At 43.7% G+C, this 23,397-nt stretch overlaps 1 protein-coding gene across 1 annotated transcript in view; it reads right to left on the minus strand.

Moving 5' to 3' along the window:
• The window catches only part of UBE2J1 (ubiquitin conjugating enzyme E2 J1), a 29,860-nt gene extending 10,900 nt beyond the window's left edge, over positions 1-18,960 (minus strand). The window contains exons 1-6 of the mRNA XM_044289546.1: positions 18,873-18,960; positions 11,563-11,636; positions 9,808-9,939; positions 9,629-9,713; positions 3,104-3,209; positions 2,084-2,207 (exon numbers count right to left, since the gene is read on the minus strand). Coding sequence (XP_044145481.1) covers positions 2,084-2,207; positions 3,104-3,209; positions 9,629-9,713; positions 9,808-9,939; positions 11,563-11,636; positions 18,873-18,903 — 552 coding nt within the window. The 5' untranslated portion in view covers positions 18,904-18,960. The remainder of the gene's footprint in view (positions 1-2,083; positions 2,208-3,103; positions 3,210-9,628; positions 9,714-9,807; positions 9,940-11,562; positions 11,637-18,872) is intronic.
• Positions 18,961-23,397: the final 4,437 nt, after the last annotated feature.

Here is a 23,397-nt window from a genome sequence, read left to right on the forward strand (position 1 = left end):
TTAAGTCAGAAATGAATTCCTAATTTATTCTGGTAATATCAAATACATATTACGGTAACTTAAAACCCCAGCATAAAATACATAAATAATACAATCCACCAAAATTGTGAAACTCAAATTTGGTTGGATCCATATAGTGTTCAGGCTTATATAGAATTGCAGGTTCAACGTGCCAAAATGTAAGTTTAAAAGACTATGTTGACTTCCAAAGATCTTTATATGAGAGAGAGACAGAGAGACAGAGAGACAGAGAGACACAGAGACACAGAGACACAGAGACAGAGAGACACAGAGACACAGAGACACAGAGAGACAGAGAGACAGAGAGACACAGAGACACAGAGACACAGAGACACAGAGAGACACAGAGACACAGAGAGACACAGAGAGACACAGAGAGACACAGAGACACAGAGACACAGAGACACAGAGACACAGAGACACAGAGACACAGAGACACAGAGACACAGAGACACAGAGACACAGAGACACAGAGACACAGAGACACAGAGACACAGAGACACAGAGACACAGAGACAGAGAGACAGAGAGACAGAGAGACAGAGAGACAGAGAGACAGAGAGACAGAGAGACAGAGAGACATTCTTTCTGATTATCCCCACAGTCCGGTATAGGTTTTAATACACATCCATATACATCTTGTTAGTTTCAGCAATTCATTCACTCAAATAACTTGTTAGTTTTAGTTGTAAGGTTTCCGCATAAAACTTTGTTGGTAAGATCTGTGCAAAATGATGTAAAAAAACACTTGATCCTCCAAGGAATGTATATATGGTTTTGTTAATATACTCCTTCCATGAGTGATCACAAACTTAAAAATGTGGCTGGCTTTCCATTATATTCATACATATGCAGAGTATTATGGAGCAAAGTGTATTAGTGGGAGCGGGTGGTTAGTTTGGTTATTGTACTCACTATTAAGTTGTCCTTTTTATTGCCGATTTCGATGGCGTCCCACCCGATAATCAGCTCACTCACCCCGCTTCTTTCAATGGCTGTGTCCTCCGCAGCAACCGGTGTTGAGTGCCAAGGTTAAATATGTATGAATATAAATGGAAAGCCAGCCGCATTTTTAAGTTTGTGATCACTCATGGAAGGAGTATATTAACAAAACCATATATACATTCCTTGGAGGATCAAGTGTTTTGTTACATCATTTTGCACAGATCTTAAAGTTGTATGCGGAAACCTTACAACTAAAAAGTTATTTGAGTGAATTGCTGAAACTAACAAGATGTATATGGATGTGTATTAAAACCTATACCGGACTGTGGAGATAATCAGAAAGAACTTTACACCCCGTCTCATATATGTATACATAGAAGAAGATCTGTGTCAGTCAACAAAATCAACATATTCTTTTAAACTTACATTTTGGAACATTGAACCTGCGATTCTATATATGCCTTAAAACTATATGGATCCAAGCACATTTTATTTTTAAAAATTTTGTGGATTGCATTATTTATGTATTTTATGCTGGGGTTTTAAGTTAATATGTATTTGATATTACCAGAACAAATTAGGATTTTGTATACAACAATTCATATCTGACTTAAAGGGGTTCTGCACTTTGTTTAAACTGATCTATCCTCTGGATAGATCATCAGTTTCTGATCGGCGGGGGTCCGACACCTGGGACCCTCGCCGATCAGCTGTTTGTGAAGGCAGCGGCGCTCCAGCAGCGCTGCGGCCTTCTCATTGTTTACAGCTGGCCCAGTGATGTCACGACTAGTATCAACTGGCCTGGGAGGGGCTAAGCTCCATTCAAGTGAACAGAGCTTAGCCGCGCCCAGGCAACTTGATACTAGTCGTGACGTTACTGGGCCAGCAGTAAACAGTGAGAAGGCCGCAGCACTGCTGGAGCGCCGCTGCCTTCTCAAACAGCTGATTGGCGGGGGTCCTGGGTGTCAGACCCTGCCGATCAGATGGATAGATCATCAGTTTAAACAAAGTGCAGAACCCCTTTAAGTGTACCAGATGTTGAGTGCCTGCATATTATATTGTTAACATTTATGACGACGAGTATACAAAATACAAATGTAAACAAATATCTGAATACCGTAAAACTGATTTGTCTAGCAAGTTCTCTGTCTTCTCTATCATCTCGACTGGACTCTGAGTTAAGTGGTAGCAAAGCAGACTTCATACTTATTCCACACGCTTCACAGAAGTAGTCCTGAGACCTGAATGAAGAGGCAAGAATGAAGAATAACAGCAAAGATTTTTTCAGGTATAGAGGTCAAGTTCACTGAAGCCCGAGACTGTATGCTAATATTTAGACAGTGTAAACATACTAGAGAGTCGAAGATGCAGGATGATCGATCTGGTGCAACTTTAGACACTTGTCTACGTTGACCCAATCTATTGGTTGGCTGACAACAGTTCATCTTCAGCCTTGCTTTTCACGCTATGAAATGCCCCCTTGTCAAAAGTGATTCCAACATGCTAGACAAAGGTTCGTGGCGTAGCATGAAGGCATATCTGGTTAGGCCAACATAATATGTGGTATAATTTGTGATACAAAGCACACATACCAGTTTTTTGGGGGCAAATTAGGCCCTAACCCTCTCCCAATTCTACGTTGTGTTTGCCAATTGTAATTACAATAAAAGCATAAAAAAATAAAAAAGAAGATGTCCAAGGGCGAGAGGGTGGGACCAAAATGGAAATGTGTCATTTGAAAAAAATCATAGTGTTGAAATATGACAGCATTACTAAAATACTGGTATTCCACCCAATAGCAGGTGCAAAGAGGGTAAAGATTCCCAGGTTAATCAGTCACTTTACAAACTTATATTTGATTCTTTACTTCTTGATATAAAGTTGTCTTTATAAAAATGCATACATTTTAGTGGATTTTTCCATTAAAGGGGAATTCCGTCCTGAAGCATTTATCACTTATCCACTGGGACCCCCACCAATCACCAGTGTCCACTATACCTCCCCAGCCCAGGACCAGTTGGACCCTCAGCAGTCTGTGGTAGGTGATGGGTGCTTCAGGATGAAATACGCCTACTGACCACTGTCCAGAAACTGGGCCCAACTCCCACTGTAGGAATCCAAGATGTGGTTTACTTACTTTTTGGCAAGTGCTTTCCTTTCTTCAGGTGTGTAATCTAGGGAACCTATGGCACCTTCTCCTTTTGTAGGCATGAATCCAATAATGGCCAACAATGCAGTTCGGACTTAAAAGATAAAGACAAATTTGGTTTATTATTAGCTGAATAAGTAATACTAGTCAAAGAAGCGATACGCTCATTTAGAATACAGATACTCATGAAGTATGTTAAAACCAATTGAGGTCAATGTGGTTTAACCTATTCACATGGCAGGCGATAAATAGAGGATTGCTGGAGGTTTGACTACTGGTTGTGTGAATGGAGCAGTAGTGTGCATGTGTGAGCACTATTCCATTTGCTTCTATGGGACCATGCAAGTGAACAGAACGGTGGAATGCAAACCAACACTTAATTCGTAAAGGGTACTCAGGGAATCCATTCTTGTGATCACAGGGGGTCCCAGCCGCTGGACCACCTGCAATCATACATTTATTACCGATCCTGTCAATAGATGATAAGTGTTTATGCCAAATCTCCTTACGTCCATAAAGAAGGGAACCTCAGAACATACTTTTATTTCTTTCATAAAGGCCACAAAAACACTGAAAAGATGATCTCTACATGTTGTAACTCTGATTTGAGAATTATTAAGCGCTTGGGGTGGCCAGAGGACTCCTTCTCATGGCTGTTCATATGTCATTAAAGAACTCTTCTTTTGAGGTGTAGAATTGTTTTGCAGTTTGCGCATTACATTATTAATTCCATGCTGCTCTAACCATAGCCGACAGAAAACAGCAGGCTCCTCATTACGCAGAAACAGCCGAGTGTTTGCTACTGTGTCTCAGTTTTTGCTGAGTGATTACATTTAATAAAGTGGGCCAGGTTCAGCAGTGGGAGAAAAGCTTTAAAGGTTAACAATATTGTTTCTATTCACTAACAGCTAGAAGTAACCAAATATATAGTATATGTGCTAAATTTACTATAATGAGAAAGCAGAAATGTAAATTTTTGAGACAGCAGTTCACTTCTTTCATGGTCCATTTGGAAAAGATGAGCAGGTGGAGTCTTAGGAGGAGAGCCCTGTGAGTATGTGGCTCTTGTCCAATCAATAATGCTGCCCCTCATAAGGATTACCAGGGACCCAGTATTTAAAGTGCTCATAGGCCTCGTACAGATGCCTTACTTAAGGATCACTACTGATATTAAATCATTAGAAGTAAAATTGGATTGTGAAATACAGGACATTATGAGCTACTACTACTTCACCAAATTAACCCCTTAAGGACACAGGGCGTACAGGTACGCCCTTGTGCCCTGGTACTTAAGGACACAGGGCGTACATGTACGCCCTGTGCATTTTCGATCACTGCCGTGCGGCTGGCAGTGATCGGAACCCGGTGCCTGCTCAAATCATTGAGCAGGCACCTAGGCTAAATGCGCGGGGGGGTCCCGTGACCCCCCCATGTCGGCGATCGCGGCAAACCGCAGGTCAATTCAGACCTGCGGTTTGCTGCGATTTCTGCAGTTTCTGATCCCCGCGGTCCCTGACCGCGGGGATCAGAAACTTTTGCATTTGTAAAATATAAATGTATCCCTCCCCCCTGCACCCCTTAGTGATTTTTGCCCGGTGGGAGGTGCAGGGGGAGGGTTGCGGGCGGTGCGGGCGGTGCGGGAGGCGGGCGGTGCGGTAGGCGGGATCGCGATCCCCCGCCCGCCTCCCATTGCGTAATCGTTGGCGTCTAGTGGGTTATACCAGGGTGCCAGCACATTGCTGGCACCCTGGTATAAACGGCTGACATCGGTGATGCGATGTCAGCCGTTTAACCCTTTCCATACAGCGGTCCGTACGGACCGCTGTATGGAAAAGGTTAACAGTAAGAGGGAGCTCCCTCCCTCTCCGATCGGGGGGCTGCTGTGCCTTTGCAGCCCCCCGATGGGAGAGGGAGAGAGCTCCCAGGCAGCCCCCCCAAGCCCCGTCCTTACCCTTCCCCGTCTGCGAAGTTCTGGCCACTACTGAGCAGACGGGGAAGGTTCCCATGGCAACAGGACGCCTCTCAGGCGTCCTGCTGTCCATGGTGCTGAACAGATCTGTGCTGAAAGCATAGATCTGTTCAGTGTAAGTAAAATACAGTTACAGATACCTATATAGGTTCTGTACTGTATTTTACAGACATCAGACCCACTGGATCTTCAAGAACCAAGTGGGTCTGGGTCAAAAAAAAAGTGAAAAAAGTGAAAAATAAAGTAAAAATCAAAAAACACATTTATCACTGATTAAAAATGAAAAAAATAAAATTCCCTACACATGTTTGGTATCGCCGCGTCCGTAACGACCTGATCTATAAAACGGTCATGTTACTTTACCCGAACGGTGAACGCCATAAAAATAAAAAATTAAAAACTATGATGAAATTGGAATTTTGCCCACCTTACTTCCCAAAAAAAGGTAATAAAAGTGATCAAAAAAGTCGCATCTACGCCAAAATTGTAACAATCAAACCGTTATCTCATCCCGCAAAAATCATACCCTACCCAAGATAATCGCCCAAAAACTGAAAAAGTTATGGCTCTTAGACTATGGAAACACTAAAACATGATTTATTTTGTTTCAAAAATGAAATCATTGTGTAAAACTTACATAAAAAAAAAAGTATACATATTAGGTATCGCCGCGTCCGTATTGAACGGCTCTATAAAAATATCACATGAACTAACCCCTCAGATGACCACCGTAAAAAAATTAAAATAAAAACGGTGTAAAAAAAGCCATTTTTTGTCATCTTCCGTCACAAAAAGTGTAATAGCAAGCAATCAAAAAGTCATGTGCACCCCAAAATAGTGCCAATCAAACCGTCATCTCATCCCACAAAAAATGAGACCCTACTTAAGATAATCGCCCAAAAATTTAAAAAACTATGGCTCTTAGACTATGGAGACACTAAAACATTTTTTTTGTTTTAAAAATGAAATTATTGTGTAAAACGTACATAAATAAAAAAAATTGTATACATATTGGGTATCACCACGTCCGTGACAACCTGCTCTTTAAAATTACGTCATGATCTAACCTGTCAGATGAATGGTGTAAATAACAAAAAAAAAAAACGGTGCCAAAAAAGCAATTTCTTGTTACCTTGCCGCACAAAAAGTGTAATATAGAGCAACCAAAAATCATATGTACCCTAAACTTGTACCAACAAAACTGCCACCCTATCCCGTAGTTTCTAAAATGGGGTCACTTTTTTGGAGTTTCTACTCTAGGGGTGCATCAGGGGGCTTCAAATGGGACATGGTGTCAAAAAAAACCAGTCCAGCAAAATCTGCCTTCCAAAAACCGTATGGCATTCCTTTCCTTCTGCGCCCTGCCGTGTGCCCGTACAGCGGTTTACGACCACATATGGGGTGTTTCTGTAAACTACAGAATCAGGGCCATAAATAATGAGTTTTGTTTGGCTGTTAACCCTTGCTTTGTAACTGGAAAAAAAATATTAAAATGGAAAATCTGCCAAAAAAGTGAAATTTTGAAATTGTATCTCTATTTTCCATTAAATCTTGTGCAACACCTAAAGGGTTGACAAAGTTTGTGAAATCAGTTTTGAATACCTTGAGGGGTGTAGTTTCTTAGATGGGGTCACTTTTTTGGAGTTTCTACTCTAGGGGTGCATCAGGGGGGCTTCAAATGGGACATGGTGTAAAAAAAACTGTCCAGCAAAATCTGGCTTCCAAAAACCATACGGCGCACCTTTCCCTCTACGCCCTGCCGTGTGCCCGTACAGCAGTTTACGGCCACATATTGGGTGTTTCTGTAAACTACAGAATCAGGGCCATGAATAATGAGTTTTGTTTGGCTGTTAACCCTTGCTTTGTAACTGGAAAAAAAATATTAAAATGGAAAATCTGCCAAAAAAAGTGAAATTTTGAAATTGTATCTCTATTTTCCATTAAATCTTGTGCAACACCTAAAGGGTTAACAAAGTTTGTAAAATCAGTTTTGAATACCTTGAGGGGTGTAGTTTCTTAGATGGGGTCACTTTTATGGAGTTTCTACTCTAGGGGTGCATCAGGGGGCTTCAAATGGGACATGGTTTCAAAAAAACTGTCCAGCAAAACATGCCTTCCAAAAACCAAACGGCGCACCTTTCACTCTACGCCCCGCTGTGTGGCCGTACAGTAGTTTACGGCCACATATGGCGTGTTTCTGTAAACGGCAGAGTCAGGGCCATAAAGATACAGTCTTGTTTGGCTGTTAACCCTTGCTTTGTTAGTGGAAAAAATGGGTTAAAATGGAAAATTAGGCAAAAAAATGAAATTCTCAAATTTCATCCCCATTTGCCAATAACTCTTGTGCAACACCTAAAGGGTTAACAAAGTTTGTAAAATCAGTTTTGAATACCTTAAGGGGTGTAGTTTCTTAGATGGGGTCACTTTTATGGAGTTTCTACTCTAGGGGTGCATCAGCGGGCTTCAAATGGGACATGGTGTCAAAAAACCAGTCCAGCAAAACATGCCTTCCAAAAACCAAACGGCGCACCTTTCACTCTACGCCCCGCTGTGTGGCCGTACAGTAGTTTACGGCCACATATGGGGTGTTTCTGTAAACGGCAGAGTCAGGGCAATAAAGATACAGTCTTGTTTGGCTGTTAACCCTTGCTTTGTTAGTGGAAAAAATTGGTTAAAATGGAAAATTAGGCAATAAAATGAAATTCTCAAATTTCATCCCCATTTGCCAATGACTCTTGTGCAACACCTAAAGGGTTAACAAAGTTTGTAAAATCAGTTTTGAATACCTTGAGGGGTGTAGTTTATAGAATGGGGTAATTTTTGGGTGGTTTCTATTATGTAAGCCTCGCAAAGTGACTTCAGAGCTGTAGTATTCCCTAAAAATTGGGTTTTTGTAAATTTCTGAAAAATTTCAAGATTTGCTTCTAAACTTCTAAGCCTTGTAACATCCCCAAAAAATAAAATATCATTCCCAAAATAATTCAAACATGAAGTAGACATATGGGGAATGTAAAGTCATCACAATTTTTAAGGGTATTACTATGTATTACAGAAGTAGAGAAACTGAAACTTTGAAATTTGCTAATTTTTCCCAATTTTTGGTAAATTTGACATTGTTTTATGCAAAAAAAAATATTTTTTTTAACTTTATTTTACCAGTGTCATGAAGTACAATATGTGACGAAAAAACAATCTCAGAATGGCCTGGATAAGTCAAAGCGTTTTAAAGTTATCATCACTTAAAGTGACACTGGTCAGATTTTCAAAAAATGGCCTGGTCCTAAGGTGTAAAAAGGCTGTGTCCCTAAGGGGTTAAAGCTGTTTCCAGGAGTTACTAATTGATGACCTATATGATAGATCATAAATATCAGATAGACGGGGAAGGGGGGGGGGGGTCGCACACAGCACTCTCTACTACAAACTACGCAGCATACATCCATACACTGCGCCAAGTGAACTGGAGCAGCGATGCAGTAACCAGATAAAGGCACTACACAGCGTACAGAGCCGCGAAGCTCCGCTGCCTTGTTCTGGAACTACAACTGGTAAAATCAATTAATCCGCGCCGTTACTGAGAGCTGGACCCCTGCAGATATTGGTGCCCTATACTACTGTTAGGTCATCAATAGGTAAGTACTGGAAAATCTCTTTAATGGGGGCTGTCAGTAGTTCTTCTATGACTAAGATAAGAAATTGGAAAGGGCCCCTTCATGTAGTGTCCCAGTCTCACTAGTAAAGCCTTCTCAACTACTCCCCTCTGTCTTGAGTGTTGGCTTTAGTTTTCAACAGGGAGTTCGCTAAAGCCAAAGCAGAGGGAGGGGTTGCGAAGCCTCCAGTGAGAGAGCCGAAGACACTGAACATGAAAGGGCTGCCTCCATGGCACCTACAATTGCAGAACTGAAAACATTTCTTCCTTGGTAATGCAGAAGCCTCAACACCCACCATGATATGTTTAAACAGCTTTATCCCCCACTTATTCACCTCTGTCAGTAGTTCTGAGGTTTCAAAACCATGGGCAGGCTCCCTTAAAGAGGACCTTTCCTCAGTTTTTACATAGGCTAATTATGGTATTACCTTGTAGGGCGGCCCCCACTTATACCATGGGTGTATTTTTTTTTCAAACCCACAGCTCGTTCTCCTTGGCTGTGAGCGGTCCGCTCCGATTGGATCGCGCTCACAGCCGGGGAGGAGACGTCCACAGCAGAAGACTGCGTCTCCTTCCTGTTGCGAGTTTAATGCTCACCGGTGGGCCACAGTGGACGAAGGAGAGTGGGGGGAAGGGGGGGGGGGGTTAAAAATAAAATAAAATACACCCATGGCATCAGTGCGGGCCGCCCTACAAGGTAATACCATCATTAGCTTATGTCAAAACTGATGAAAGGTCCTCTTTAAACATGCAAATTCATAAAAGGAGGCAGTGGGTGGACACCAAGTGAGAAACTCAAAGAAATGAGTGGGAGAGACTTCAGCCTTGTAAAATAAGGTTTTGCACAAGGTTCAAAAGAAGAGTTATTAGCATCGTGAGAAGGCAAACAGGCACTTACTACTCCAAGATGGCTGCCACGTTTCAGGATGGTGCCCAGAAATACTTAAGCAAATTTTCTTCCCAACTTCAAATCTACCATTAGCCTGGCAAATAAAAAATAAAAAGTAATGATAACAATAAGTGCATAAACATTATCCAAATCAGTCAGAAGCTTGTGCAATAAGGTAACTGACTTACTGTTAACAAAATGATACTTGGAGGTTTCATGGGGTATTCAGGTGGAAGAACAATTCGGCCATGGTAAATGCCGCTGTCAAAATCTGAATCTGGTGGACCCCTGACAGTAAAGTGCCATTCAAAAAGATTATCCTTTAACAATAAAAAACAATATTAGTTAAAATAAATTAAAACAGATACAAGTAAAATATATGAAAAGTTGGAACTGTACATGAAAAACACCTGGTAAAATCCCTCTTTTATATATAGAATGGAAAGAAACTGCACTATCCCTTTAAAAGAATCATATCTCTTGTAACCAAGCGCAAAACTCGCCAACACCACTCAACATACCGCTGGCTTCAGAAAGCCAGATTTTATTGTCCATATTAAAGCCATCATACCCGGAGCTACTGTACAAGAGCTTTATAGAACAGAATAGGGTTGGGCGATATCAAAAAGATTCCCACGATAACAATATTAAGAAATTTATCGCAATAACGATATATATCGCGATAAATACCCATTTAGAAGGAAACACACTTGGGGCCACGAGGAGACATTATATTGTCTGGACTTAGGAACTATACTGTAAGGGGGCCACAAGGTGACATTATACTGTATAGGACAACAATTTGTAACCCCTGCCGCCATCAGTATAATAATGTCTTGTGGCCCCCATACAGTAATGTCTTCTTGTTGCTTCTGTATGGGGGCAACAGGGAGACATTATAGTTCATCAAGTGCCATCACCATGTGCAGTGCAGCTTGCAGGCAGGGCCAGGGCCGCAGAAGACATAGACAATACAACCTTTATTTCTGACACCTGGGCCAATAAGGTCTCTCACTTCTCTTCCCCCACCTTGGCCTGGACACGGACTGCTGACTGACTTTTCACGAGGAGGAACCGGGGGCTGCCGCTGCAGGAAGTAATATGTACGGTACGCATATGCACGATGCAGGGGCTGGCTGACACAGATTTAGGAGTGGTCAGCTCGCATATGACCGCTCCTATGACGTCAACAAATACCGTGGTTATTTGGAAACAGCGATATTGCCATATTGCTGTGTCTTAATACCGCGGTATATCATTGACACCAGTTCACCGCTCAACCCTAGAACATAATGATAGTGTTGAGCGAAGTGAGCTTTGGATGCTTCATCCAAAGTTGCTTCGTTCAAAACCTCAGAATAATACTGTACGGGGAGCCGTCTCCATACAATACTAGAAAGTATGGGCTCCGATGAGCCGAAGTAAGTTATTCGCAAAGTCGCGCATGACTTCGTTGAATAACTTCGGTACTTGATTTTTAAAGTGGAAAAACCACTTTAAAAGTTGAAACCGAACTCGACTTTAGTTCCGAGGTACTAGTCAGACCCGAAGCCAAGTTCGGATTCAAGTTTTAAAGTGGTTTTCCACTTTAAAAATCAACTACACAGCACGAAGTGCTTTCTTGGGGCTGAGCTCCAAACTCACCAAGGTCCAAGGCACTGCCAAAGTGAACTGTTAAAAGATTCTGTTCTCTAAAATGAAGCTTTGAACTCTGGCGGTGACTTGGACAACGTTGCATATTGCTCGCGAGACTACAGTTGCCACCATATTAGGCGAACACTGCATCAAATCCATATTTGCCTACTGCAGAAAAGTCCACACATCTGTGACTTATGCCCACAGAGGAGTAGCGGTAAGGGTGCTGCCACACGTTCAGGTTTTTTATGCAGTTTTGGAAGCCAATATTCGGCTCAATTACAGTGGAGATGGACTTAATCTGATACCTCGAGTGGCTGGGCATGATAGTGGTCTGTAGCGTCTTTCAGTTCTGCTGCTTCCTTCATGAGTCGCTTCACAGCTGAAAAACAACCCAAATAAACAGAATTCAGTACAATTCACGATCTGCAGAAACGTTAAAGGGGTATTCTCATCTTGATGCCTAATGTAAAATTATAAACTTTTGCAATTACCTTTTATTTTTATTTTTTTAATCGTTTGCTAGGTATCCCTCCTCCTTCCCCTTCTACAGTGGTGGATGCGCTTGCGCAAATGCCTCTGTCTCTATGTGGCTGGCCTGGCCGACGGGACCGGGCATGGCTTTCTCATTCGCGCTAGCTCCCAGGCCGGCCATTGTGCTGTTGAAGTGAACAGCCGTCTTTCAGTCCCTAAACTGTGAAGCCGCTCTGTATTGATCCTCTGCTGAGCCTCCAGCATCGTGCACAGAGCAGGGACCCACAGCCTTCATGCCGTACTCACTGCAGCGGCAGCGCTTATGGAGGTGAGCAGCAGCGGGGCACAGCAATGCTGTACTCCACAATCATGGTATGTAGGACGGGAGATGGCACTGCAGGATCCTGCCTTGTGTCCGGTAGGATCGGGGTTGGGGAGAAGGGACAAGACGGCTCAGCACACAGTAGTGGAAACCTGAGAGCAGCTCCGAGATAACAGTCTAAAGCATTCCTTCTGCTCAGGTCTCCTGAGCGGTCACATCCATAGGCACTGAAACGGACGCTGTCCGGGCTGTAGATCTCACTGGTGATGGCCCTTTTTTTCATATTATCAAGGGTTACAAGGAGCATCTCCTAAAGCACTGCTATTACAGGTTTCTGTAGGAGCAGAGGAAGTGTACCGCCCACGTAGCTTCAGAGTAGACAGCAGGAAATGCAAGGGGTGAGATGGGAATACCCCTTTAAGGAAACTGCCCACATATTTTCATGCATAGCTTATCAAGAACACTAGAAATGAATGAGAAATAAGCATCAGGCTGCTTAAAGTGAAAGTGTCAAACCAGAATCATGTAACATACCAGGGCCATTAACTCTTTCACTATGGTACCCAAGATATTAAGTGCAGACTGGACGCAATGGGCAGGCAGAACGCAAGGCTCCAGGAAAACTGTGTGACCTATGACAACTCAAGTGATTACGGCTATATTTACCAATCACAATAAGGCCCCATTCACATAACCGTATTTTTGTTCTGCGTTATTTGCAAATCGGATGCGGACCCATTCATTTCAATAGGGCCGCAAAAAATGCAGACTATCCTCAAGATAGACAGTCAAAATTAAACTTCCTGAAAAACCCTTTAAGGGTCCATTCACATGTCAGTAGTTCAGGGTCCACGTCCGTTCTGCAATTTTGCGCAACGGGTGCGGACCCATTCATTTCAATGGGGCCGCAAAAGATGCGGACAGCACACAGCGTTCCATTCTATGGCCCTGCATAAAAGATAGAACATGTCCTATTCTTATCCGCAATCGCAGACATTTCTATCATAGGGCCGGCCGTGGCGATCCACAAAATGCATCAATTTTCTGTATATTTGCTTTATTAAAAAATGCTTAGAAAAAGTACCTGGCAGAAAAAACACACTAAAAGGGAAGTCCTTTGCCAATGTCTTTAGGGTGCCTTCACACTCATGGGATTTTGTTGCAGAAGTGTCTGCGACTGAAAATAATTTCCATTCATCTAAATAGGTCTTGCAGAAATCCATGTACTTGCTGCCAATAAAATCCCATTCAGATGAAATGAAACTGATTTTCAATTGCAGAAATTTCTAATAAAAAATCCATAGTCTTTAAAGGGGTATTCCTGCCAGAACAAGTTATCCCCTATGTTGTAAGTGAATCCAACCCCTGTGGGCCCCACTGATTACCTTGCCCTGTATGTATGGTGCAGCAAGACAAACATATGCACTACCACTCCAATCATCTCTATGGGACTTCCCAATATAGAGTTCGGCTATCTTCAGCAGTCTCACAGACGTTTAATGGGGCAGTAGTACACATGCTTGACCATGGCTCCATTCAAACAGAGACACAGAACCACCATTTTTGCAATTGTGTGTGTGTGTGGGGGGGCTCCAGCAGTTGGACCCCCAGCAATCTAACAATTATCTCCTATGCAGTAAATAGGGGATGACTGGTAATAACTGAATACCCCTTTAAGCAAAAATAAAAAGCAACTAAAGCAGTTTCACAATGTATGAACTGAAACCAGCAGCCGGGAAGCACTGGGAACCTAGTCATATTAGCACTGCAGAGAATATGGAAATGCTAGTAGTGCTGCGTGGCACAGCGAGTGCCAAAATAAGGCGACTTTCACATTAGCGTTTTCAATTCCGCTATTGAGATCAGTCATAGGATCTCACCAGTGGAAGAAAATGCTTCAGTTTTGTCCCCATTCATTGTCAATAGGGACAAAACTGAACGAAACAGAATGCACCAAAATGCATTCCATTCCGTTTGGTTGCGCTCCCATCGCGGACAGAATAACGCTGCAAGGTGCGAAGCAAGACGGATCCTGACACAAAAAGTAAGTCAACGGGGACAGATCTGGTTTCTCTGACACAATAGAAAACGGATCCGTCCTCCACTGAATTTCAATTGTGTTCAAGACGGATCAATCATGGCTATATAAGACATAATACAACCGGATCCGTTCATGACAGATGCATGCGGTTGTATTATTGTAGCGGAAGTGTTTTTGCAGATCCATGACTGATATGCAAAAAACGCTAATGTGAAAGTAGCCTAAATGGTGGCTGACCTGGCACTGATCAGTAAGGGGGCATGGAGAGAGTAAATAACTAGAAATTCTATGAATTTCCGGAAGAATGCCTCCTAATCCCCCAATGCAGATTCCCTGACACCAGATCAGATGGCACCTTCTTGAAAGTGAAAAAAGAAGGAAAAACTACTAAAACCTACTCTGGCTATAAGTCATATGGTTTGCAGACCCATTAGTGGACAGCACATTGTATGTCCGATCTGTCGTACCGCAAAAAAGATAGAACATGTCCTATCCTTGTTCTTTTGCGGACAAGAATAGGCCTTGTTACAATGGTTCCACAAAAAAAAGGAAGCTACATGGACATCACACGCACATTATCCGTATTATTTGCATAATTTGCATACCGCAAAATACATACGGTCATGTGAATGCACCCTTAGGGTCCATTCACACGTCCGTTTTTTCTTTCCTGATCTGTTCCGTTTTTTCAGGAACAGATCAGGACCAGATCTGGACCCATTCATTTTCAATGGGTCCTGGAAAAAATCGGACAGCACAATGTGTGCTGTCCGTTTCCGTTGTTCCGTTCCGCATGTCCGTTTAAATATAAAACATGTCCTATTCTTGTCCTGAAAAATCGGATCCTGGTACAATACAAAGTCAATGGATCCGCAAAAAACGGATGACATTCGGATGTCATTCCGTATGTCATCCGTTTTTTGCGGATTCCGTTCCTGGAAACACATAACAAATTATTATTATTTTTTTTTTTTCAATTTTTTTTCAAAGAAATCCAAACAACTTTATTTGATTATTGAAATGTATACATGTTTCCGTTTTTTGCGGATCCGCAAAAAACGGATGACATACGGAAACATTTTCAGGAACAACGGATCCGCAAAAAACGGACCGTTTTTCAGGATGAAAAAAAACAGGACGTGTGAATGGACCCTTAAGGGGATGTCTCGTTTCAGAAGAGCTGACATTTTTGATTAGTTTAGCTGAACTCCTCCAGTAGTAAAGGAAAGGCTAGACCTCAGCCAGTAAGCACAAATTCTACCGCAAACTGCACTTATCAAGAAAAAACGGCTGTTATTTCCCACACAGCGAGGACTGCAGGGGCAACCTTCACTGGCGCACTCCCACAGAGAAAATACATTACTCACAGGCAAAATGAGTTTTATGACCAATTTTCGACAAAATCCCAAAAGTCCAAAAAGTTAAATAAAAACAAGTATTCTATGGATCAAATAAATCCCTACTGATCAGGATTCAGATTCACACACACTGTGGGGCACAATTATTAAGACCAGCGTTTTAGAAGCCAGTCTTAAAGGGAACCTGTCACCAGGATTTTGCGCATAGAGCTGGGGACATTGGCTGCTAGATGGCCGCTAGCACATCTGCAGTACCCAGGTCCCATAGCTCTCTGCGCTTTTATTGTGTTAAAAAAACGTTTTGATTGATATGCAAATGACCTGATATGAGTCCTGTAGCCGGAGATGAGTCAAGCGGAAAGGAGCCCAGCACCGCCCCGCGGCCTCCGAATCTCCTCCTTGCTGGCTGACGTCACAGAGCTGGGGCGCCGAAATCTCGCGATGCGCGAGCTAGCGCATGCGTAGTTCGTTCTCTGTGCTGATGCCAGTACAGGGAATGAACATGATGCCGACGCATGCGCTAGCTCGCGCATCGCGAGATTTCAGCGCTCCAGCTCTGTGACGTCAGCCAGCAAGGAGGAGATTCGGAGGACGCGGGGCAGTGCTGGGCTCCTTTCCGCTTGACTCATCTCCGGATACAGGACTCATATCAGGTCATTTGCATATCAATCAAAACGGCTTTTCTGACAAAGTAGCACAGCATGGTTTGCTATGTTGCCCGGTAAAATGGCAGACACGATAAGGGTACCTTCACGCGGTCAACGTGCAGAAGATCCGCATGACTTTTTGTGCGCTTCTGCACCCAAACTGCAATTTCTAACAGCGGTTTTTGGTGCGGATTTAATGCCGTTTTGCCGCAGTTCTTACCCTTCATTAGAAAAGGGTGAAATCTGTAGCTAAAACCGCAGACCAAATTGACATGCTGGGAATTGCTAAATCCACACAACAGGTCAATTTCCGAATGGAAAACTTCTGTAAAGTGTACATGAGAATTGTGTAATCTCATACGCTTTAGGGGTCATGCACACGACCATATGCCCTCCGAGACATACGGTCCGTGAGCGGGCCATATGTCCCGGAACGGCATACTTCATGCCCACGGGAGCGCACAGCACCAGGCTGCCCGTGGGACTATTGTCCGGCACTCATATGATATTATGTCTCGGAGGGCATACGGTCGTGTGCATGAGCCCTGAGGGTACTTTCACACTAGCGTTAAAGTTTTCCGGTATTGAATTCCGTCATAGGGGCTCAATGCCGGAAAAATATGCTTCAGTTTTGTCCTAATGCATTCTGAATGAAGAGCAATCCGTTCAGTATGTCTTCAGTTCAGTCACTTTTACGGTATTTGGCCGGAGAAAATACCGCAGCATGCTGCAGTATTTTCTCCAGCCAAAATTCCGGAACACTTGCCAGCATAAATTTCCATTGAAATGTATTAATGCTGGTCTGCGCATGCGCAAACCTTTAAAAAAATGTTATTAAAATAAATGCCGGATCCGTTTTTTCCAGATGACACCGGAGAGACAGATCCGGTATTTCAATGCATTTGTCAGACGGATTCGCATTCAGAAACAAATGCTATCCGTTTGCACATGGATTTCCGGATCTGGCAGGCAGTTCCGGCAACGGAATTCCTTGAACGCTAGTGTGAAAGTACCCTTACTGGTACTGTGCCAGGCTGTGGTTTTCCTGCACGTATTCGGCAAAGTGTGCAGGTGGCCTAACAGAAAGCAGACAAGTCCAATTATTGTCAATTGAGTCCGTCAGGCAATGCTGCTTTTCATCTGACCGATCCAGCACTTGCGTCATTTCCTGCAACGGAGCAGAACAACGGAAATGATTAGCAGTAGAGTAGCGTCAATGTGAACAAACGGAGTCCAGGACTACATTATGTCTACTGGACATGAATCACCGATTCTCAGGAGGTCCTAGCGGTCCTAATACGTGTGGAGGAGTTCCATAATAAAAAAAAAAACATGAAAAACACCCAGAGATTTATGGGGCCAAGTTGTGTCTGTCCCATTATGTGCCATCAACAACATAAGAGATATTCTTCCCTACAGTGGGCACCATATGGCGGCACACTGAGTGCCTACAGCTCCAAAGAGCCCATGTGCCTCCATACAAGCGGCATGCAACCACTCTACCACTAGACATGGGATTGGCCAGTTTCTACTGCATTTTGTCAAAATGCCATGGTCAAACATACTTGACTGTATACTGTCCCCCAGCTGATCTAATGGGGGCCCCTGTCCATTACATCAGCTGGAACATGCAAAGATACAGGGAATTCTGCTGCTTCTTTCTGTGCATGTGCCATTCAGTGCCTGCGCAGAATAGGAGGGCCCCCAGGAGTAGCCAGAGGAAGCAGCTGCTGCCATCTTGCAGGCCATGGATGCGGAGGGTGACAGGTCTGTATACTTGTATGGAGCACACATGACAATATACATTAGAAGTTGGCCAACCCCTTTCTCATCTGCGGAGGTTCAGTTAGCGATATTTTGAAGCCATGAAGGAAACCCAACAGATCTCATTACAGTCAGTGGGTTCTGTCGGTGCCCGTCATGTGCCAGATCCGCCACTTCCCAGACTAACATGTTAGAGGATGGAGGAATCTGCCGCTCCACTGTTCTCTTCTGAGAATTTAAAGGAGTATTCTCATCTGAGACAATGGGGGCATATCGCTAACATATGCCCCCATTGTCTGATAGGTGCAGGTCCCACCGCTGGAATCGGCACCTATATCGAGAACAGAGCGGGGAGCGCTGTGCAATCACCACCAATCGCTCTTCCCATAGAAGTGAATGGGAACGCACACCACGCATGAACAGCCACCACTCCCATTCACTTCTATGGGCCGACAGAAATAGCCAAGCTATTTTTGGCAACCCCATAGAAATGAATGGAGGGTGGCTGCGCATGCGCCGCCCCAGGTGCTGCTGATACCTTTACATTCATGATGTCACCTCACTGACATCTCCTGTGACCAATCAGGAGCCGCCAGAGTGACATAACTATAGAGAGCGGCTCCAGGGGAACAGGAGGTAACGCTACACGGAAAAGTTTTTTATTTTATGGAAGTCCACGACTACCCTAGGAGCCCTGCAAGTTACCAGTCTGTGGTCCCCGGATGTACAGACATACAAGCCTCAAGATACTGAAAATGAAAGTGAACAATGGCTGATGTGGCCTGATAGGACGGGCAGCCCTGGCCGGGTCACTCATCAGCTGGTGACAGGGCTTTAACGACTACTACGCCTAGCAGCTACTGCCACATAAACACTTCCCAAGTCTCCTATAAACAACCGAGAGTAACCAGGTCCCTGGCTGTACAATGCTCCATGAGGGCAGTGAAAGACGAGCAGAGCCCCCCGCCACACAATACACGGCCCTACACAACAACACCCGCTCCCCAGTTACCCGGGCTCTTCAGGTTGTAGCGGGTCTCCATGTCTGCTTGACAGCGGCCTGCTCCCCGCCTACTCAGACACGCCCACTCACGTCACGCCGCATCGCGCTGGACAAGTCACGTGCTCGCGGTGGGGGCGGAGTCTCTACGTCACTCTTCAGTAGGTAGCTGGCGGAATTGTGTTGGTTGACAGGTGTGGAGACCTGGATTTCCACGTGTGTATAAACAGGCTGACGTCACGCTCGGGCTTTACTCTCCGTAGTGAGTCCCGAAGATAAGATTCTTTAGAAAAACTTGTGCTGTGGCTCATATTTCATAATATGCCTGCCACAAGGGGGCACACTCCGCATATTCATCCAGTTCTTTCCCTAGTGGTGGATATCCTAGAGGTCTCTTATTTCTGGAGACCCCCCCCCTGACAATCCCAGGGTGTAGATCAGGAATCAGCAACCTTCAGCACTCCCGATGTACGACTAGTGTTGAGCGAAGTGAGCTTCGAATGGTACATCCAAAGTCGCTTCGTTCAAAACTTCGGATTAATTCAGGTAGTTGATTTTTAAAGTGGAAAACCACTTGAAATTGAACTTTGCTTCGGTGCCGACTAGTTCCTTGGAACCAAAGCCGAGTTCGGTTTGTCTCACACAGGACATTTATTACCTGCCCATACCCCATCACTGAGGACCCCGTGGTTCTAGCCCCCCACAGTGCCTATAAAAACAGGCAACAATGTCGGACACTGGGGCAAATGTACAAATATAATCCTGTAAGGCCTCATGCACACGACAGTGAATAATGGCCGTGTGACGGCTGTCTAAGTCTACTTTCACACTGGCATTTTGGCTTTCCATTTGTGAGATCCGTCATGGGCTCTCACAAGCGGTCCAAAACGGATCAGTTTTGCTCTGATGCATCCTGAATGGAAAAGGATCCGCTCAGAATGCATCAGTTTGCATCAGTTCAGTATCCATTCCGCTTTGGAGACGGACGACCGTCTGATGAAACTGTGTCAAAAAAACGATTTGATACATATGCAAATTAACCTGGGATGAGTCCTGTCCGACTCATCTCAGGGACAGCACTCATCTCAGGGACAGGACTCATCTCAGGTTAATTTGCATATGTATCAAATCGTTGTTGTTTTTTTACACAATAAAAGCACACAGAGCTATGGGGACTGGGTATTGCAGATGTGCTAGTGGCCATCTAGCAACCCATGTCCTCAGCTCTATACACAAAATCCCGGTGACAGGTTCCCTTTAAAGATAATACAAACAGATCCGTTCTGAACGGATGCAGACGGTTGTGTTATCTGAACGGATCCGCACCAAACGCGAGTGTGAAAGTAGCCTAAGTAACGGCCGTCACACAGCCATTTTTAGCACCAATGAAAGTCTATAGGGCTATTCACATGGCCGTTCTTTTAACATGTCCTATTTTTGTCAGTTTTCACAGCCCAACGGACCCATTGAAATCAATGGGAATGTTTTTAACAGCTGATTGACAGGAGTGCAACCGTCCATTAAAAACGGGTACACTTTACCCAGGAGGGGTTAGAAAAAAAACTTCTCTCATCCACTTGCTCGCGGTGCGGCACTCTCTTCTTATTCATTAAACAGGACCTGCCGAAGGACCTGTAATATGCGTGGTGACGTAACCATGCAGGAGTGCTCAGTGACGTCATCGCGCACCTTCGGCAGGTCCCATTCAGTGAAGAGAGAAGAGACTGCTGCAGCGCGAGCAAGTGGATAAGGTGAATTTTTTTTTGTAAAATCAACAAAAAAATTAGTGTTGGGCCATTATGTTGAAAAATTTTTAAGATGGGGACCTACATTGGGGGCATTATTAAAGCTGGGGACATTAAAAAAGTAATTCCTACACTATGGGGGATATTATTTAAGATGGGGGACTACATTTGGGGCATTATTAAAGCTTACACTATGGGGGACATTATTTTACCGGGGGGCCTACATGGGGGACATTATTAAAGCTGGGGACAGTAAAAAATAAATAAAAAATTCCTACACTACGAGGGACATTATTTTAGCTGGGGGCCTACATGGAGGTATTATTAAAGCTGGGGGCACTATAAAAAAAAATATTTACACCTTGGAAGACATTATTTTAACTAAGGCCAAAATAGGGGGAATTTTTAAAGCTGGGGGCAGTAAAAAAAAAAATCTTACACTATAGGAGAAATTATTTTAGCTGGGGGCAGCAACCAAAAAAATCCTACACTAAGGACTCTTTCAGACGGGCGTTGCAGGAAAAAGTGCGGGTGCGTTGCGGGAACATGCGCGATTTTTCAGCGCGAGTGCAAAACATTGTAAAGCGTTTTGCACGCGCGTGAAAAAAATCTTCTTTACAGAAGTTCGGGCTTGGGATCAGTGTTCTGTAGTTTGTATTATTTTCCCTTATAACATGGTTATAAGGGAAAATAATAGCATTCTTCATACAGAACTGGAGGGGGTTAAAAAAATAAAATAAACTCACCTTAATCTACTTCATCGCGCAGCCCGGCTTCTCTTCTGTCTTCTTTTTTGCTGTGTACAGGAATAGGACCTGTGGTGACTCCGGTCATCACATGATCCATCACCATGGTAAAAGATCATGTGACGGACCATGTGATGACCGGAGTGACATCACCACAGGTCATTTTCCTGCACACAGCTAAAAAGAAGACAAAAGAGAAGCCGGGCTGCGCGATCAAGTGGATTAAGGTGAGTTAAATTTTTTCATTTTTTAACCCCTCCAGCGCTATTTTACTATGCATTCTGTATTCAGAATGCTATTATTTTCCCATATAACCATGTTATAAGGGAAAATAATAATGATCAGGTCCCCATCCCGATCATCTCCTAGCAACCGTGCGTGAAAATCGCACCACATCTGCACTTGCTTGCAGATGCTTGCGATTTTCACGCAACCCCATTAATTTCTATGGGGGCTGCGTTACGTAAAAAAACGCACAAAGAGGAGCATGCTGCGATTTTCACGCAACGCACAAGTGATGCGTGAAAATCACAGCTCGTGTGCACAGCCCCATAGAAATGAATGGGTCAGGATTCAGGTCGGGTGCAATGCGTTCAACTCACGCATCGAATCCGCGTGGAATACTCGCCCGTGTGAAAGGGGCCTATGGAGGACATTGTTAAAGCTGGGGTCCTCCCATCCTGTGAGTGTTCTCAGAATGGTGGGTCTAGAAATAACTGCAATAAAATTCATCAATTTTTCATGTCCGTTTTTAACGGACATGAAAAACTGATGCAAAACGGACAAAAACCCAGGGCCAGAAAATGGATGCACACACTGATGCAAAATGGCTATGAAAAACTGACAGTGTGTCCGTTTTTAACAGACTTTTTTTTTTACTGTCGTGTGCATGTAGTCTAAGGCCTCTTGCAGACGAGCGTGTCCGGATTAGGTCTGGATGCGTTGTGTCTGCGATCAGGGAAAATCATGCAAGTTGGTACGCAATTGCATTCAGTTTTGACTGCGATTGCGTTCCGATGTTCAGTTTTTATCGCACGGGTGCAATGTATTTTGCATGCGCGTGATAAAAAACTGACTGTGGTACCCAGACCCGAACCTGAACTTCTTCACTGGAGTTCGGGTTTGGGTTAGGTATTCTGCAGATTTTTATATTTTTCCTTATAACAAGGTTATAAGGGAAAATAATAGCATTCTTAATACAGAATGCATAGTAAACTGTAGATTGAGGTGTTAAAAAATAAAAAAAATTAACTTACCTGTTCCAAGCAAATGCGGATGCTGTGTGATTTTCACACATGGTTGCTAGGAGATGATAGGGATGAAAGCAACCCCGGACCCCATTAAAGTGTATTCCCTGTATTATTTTCTCTTATAATATGGTTATAAGGGAAAATAATAGCATTCTTAATACAGAATGCTTTGTAAACTGTAGATTGAGGTGTTAAAAAATAAATCAAAATTAACTTACCCTTTCCCACTTGATCGCGCAGCCGGCATCCTCTTCTTGCTTCTTCTTTCAGGACCTGCAAAAGGACCTTTGGTGACATAATCGCGCTCGCCACGTGGTGAGCACGGTGACGTCAACGTAGGTCCTGCTGAATGAAGATAGTGTTGAACCGCCCTAAATTAGGGCATTTAAGATACACTCTGGTGTTCCAAATCAATGTACCCCCCCCCCCCAGGGGTTAATATTCACGCGTGGCTGAGAGACTAGACACTGACACAGAAGTTGGTCAAAGCAATCTCTAACTTTTATTACATGGGGTAAGCGTATATACATCTTCAGAAGAGGGCAGTCCTCACTGAGGCTAAAACATTGTTTCATTGGTCAAAAAGGAAGAAGAGATAAGAGAGAGGAGATAGCACCCTGGCTTCTGCGCACTGGGTCCTACTTTGGGATGTGAACTAATGTAAACATCTGGTTACCATCGCCATTTTGTAATGGAGTTTATTCTAACAAGAATACTGCTTACGTCATATGTAACACTTCAAAGAGGTGCTTCTCTGTAGGCAGTGAATAATATATACATATCATCAAGCCATATG

This window comes from Bufo gargarizans, chromosome 4 (genome assembly GCF_014858855.1).
Source record: "Bufo gargarizans isolate SCDJY-AF-19 chromosome 4, ASM1485885v1, whole genome shotgun sequence".
In the NCBI taxonomy this organism is placed as follows: Eukaryota; Metazoa; Chordata; class Amphibia; order Anura; family Bufonidae; genus Bufo; species Bufo gargarizans.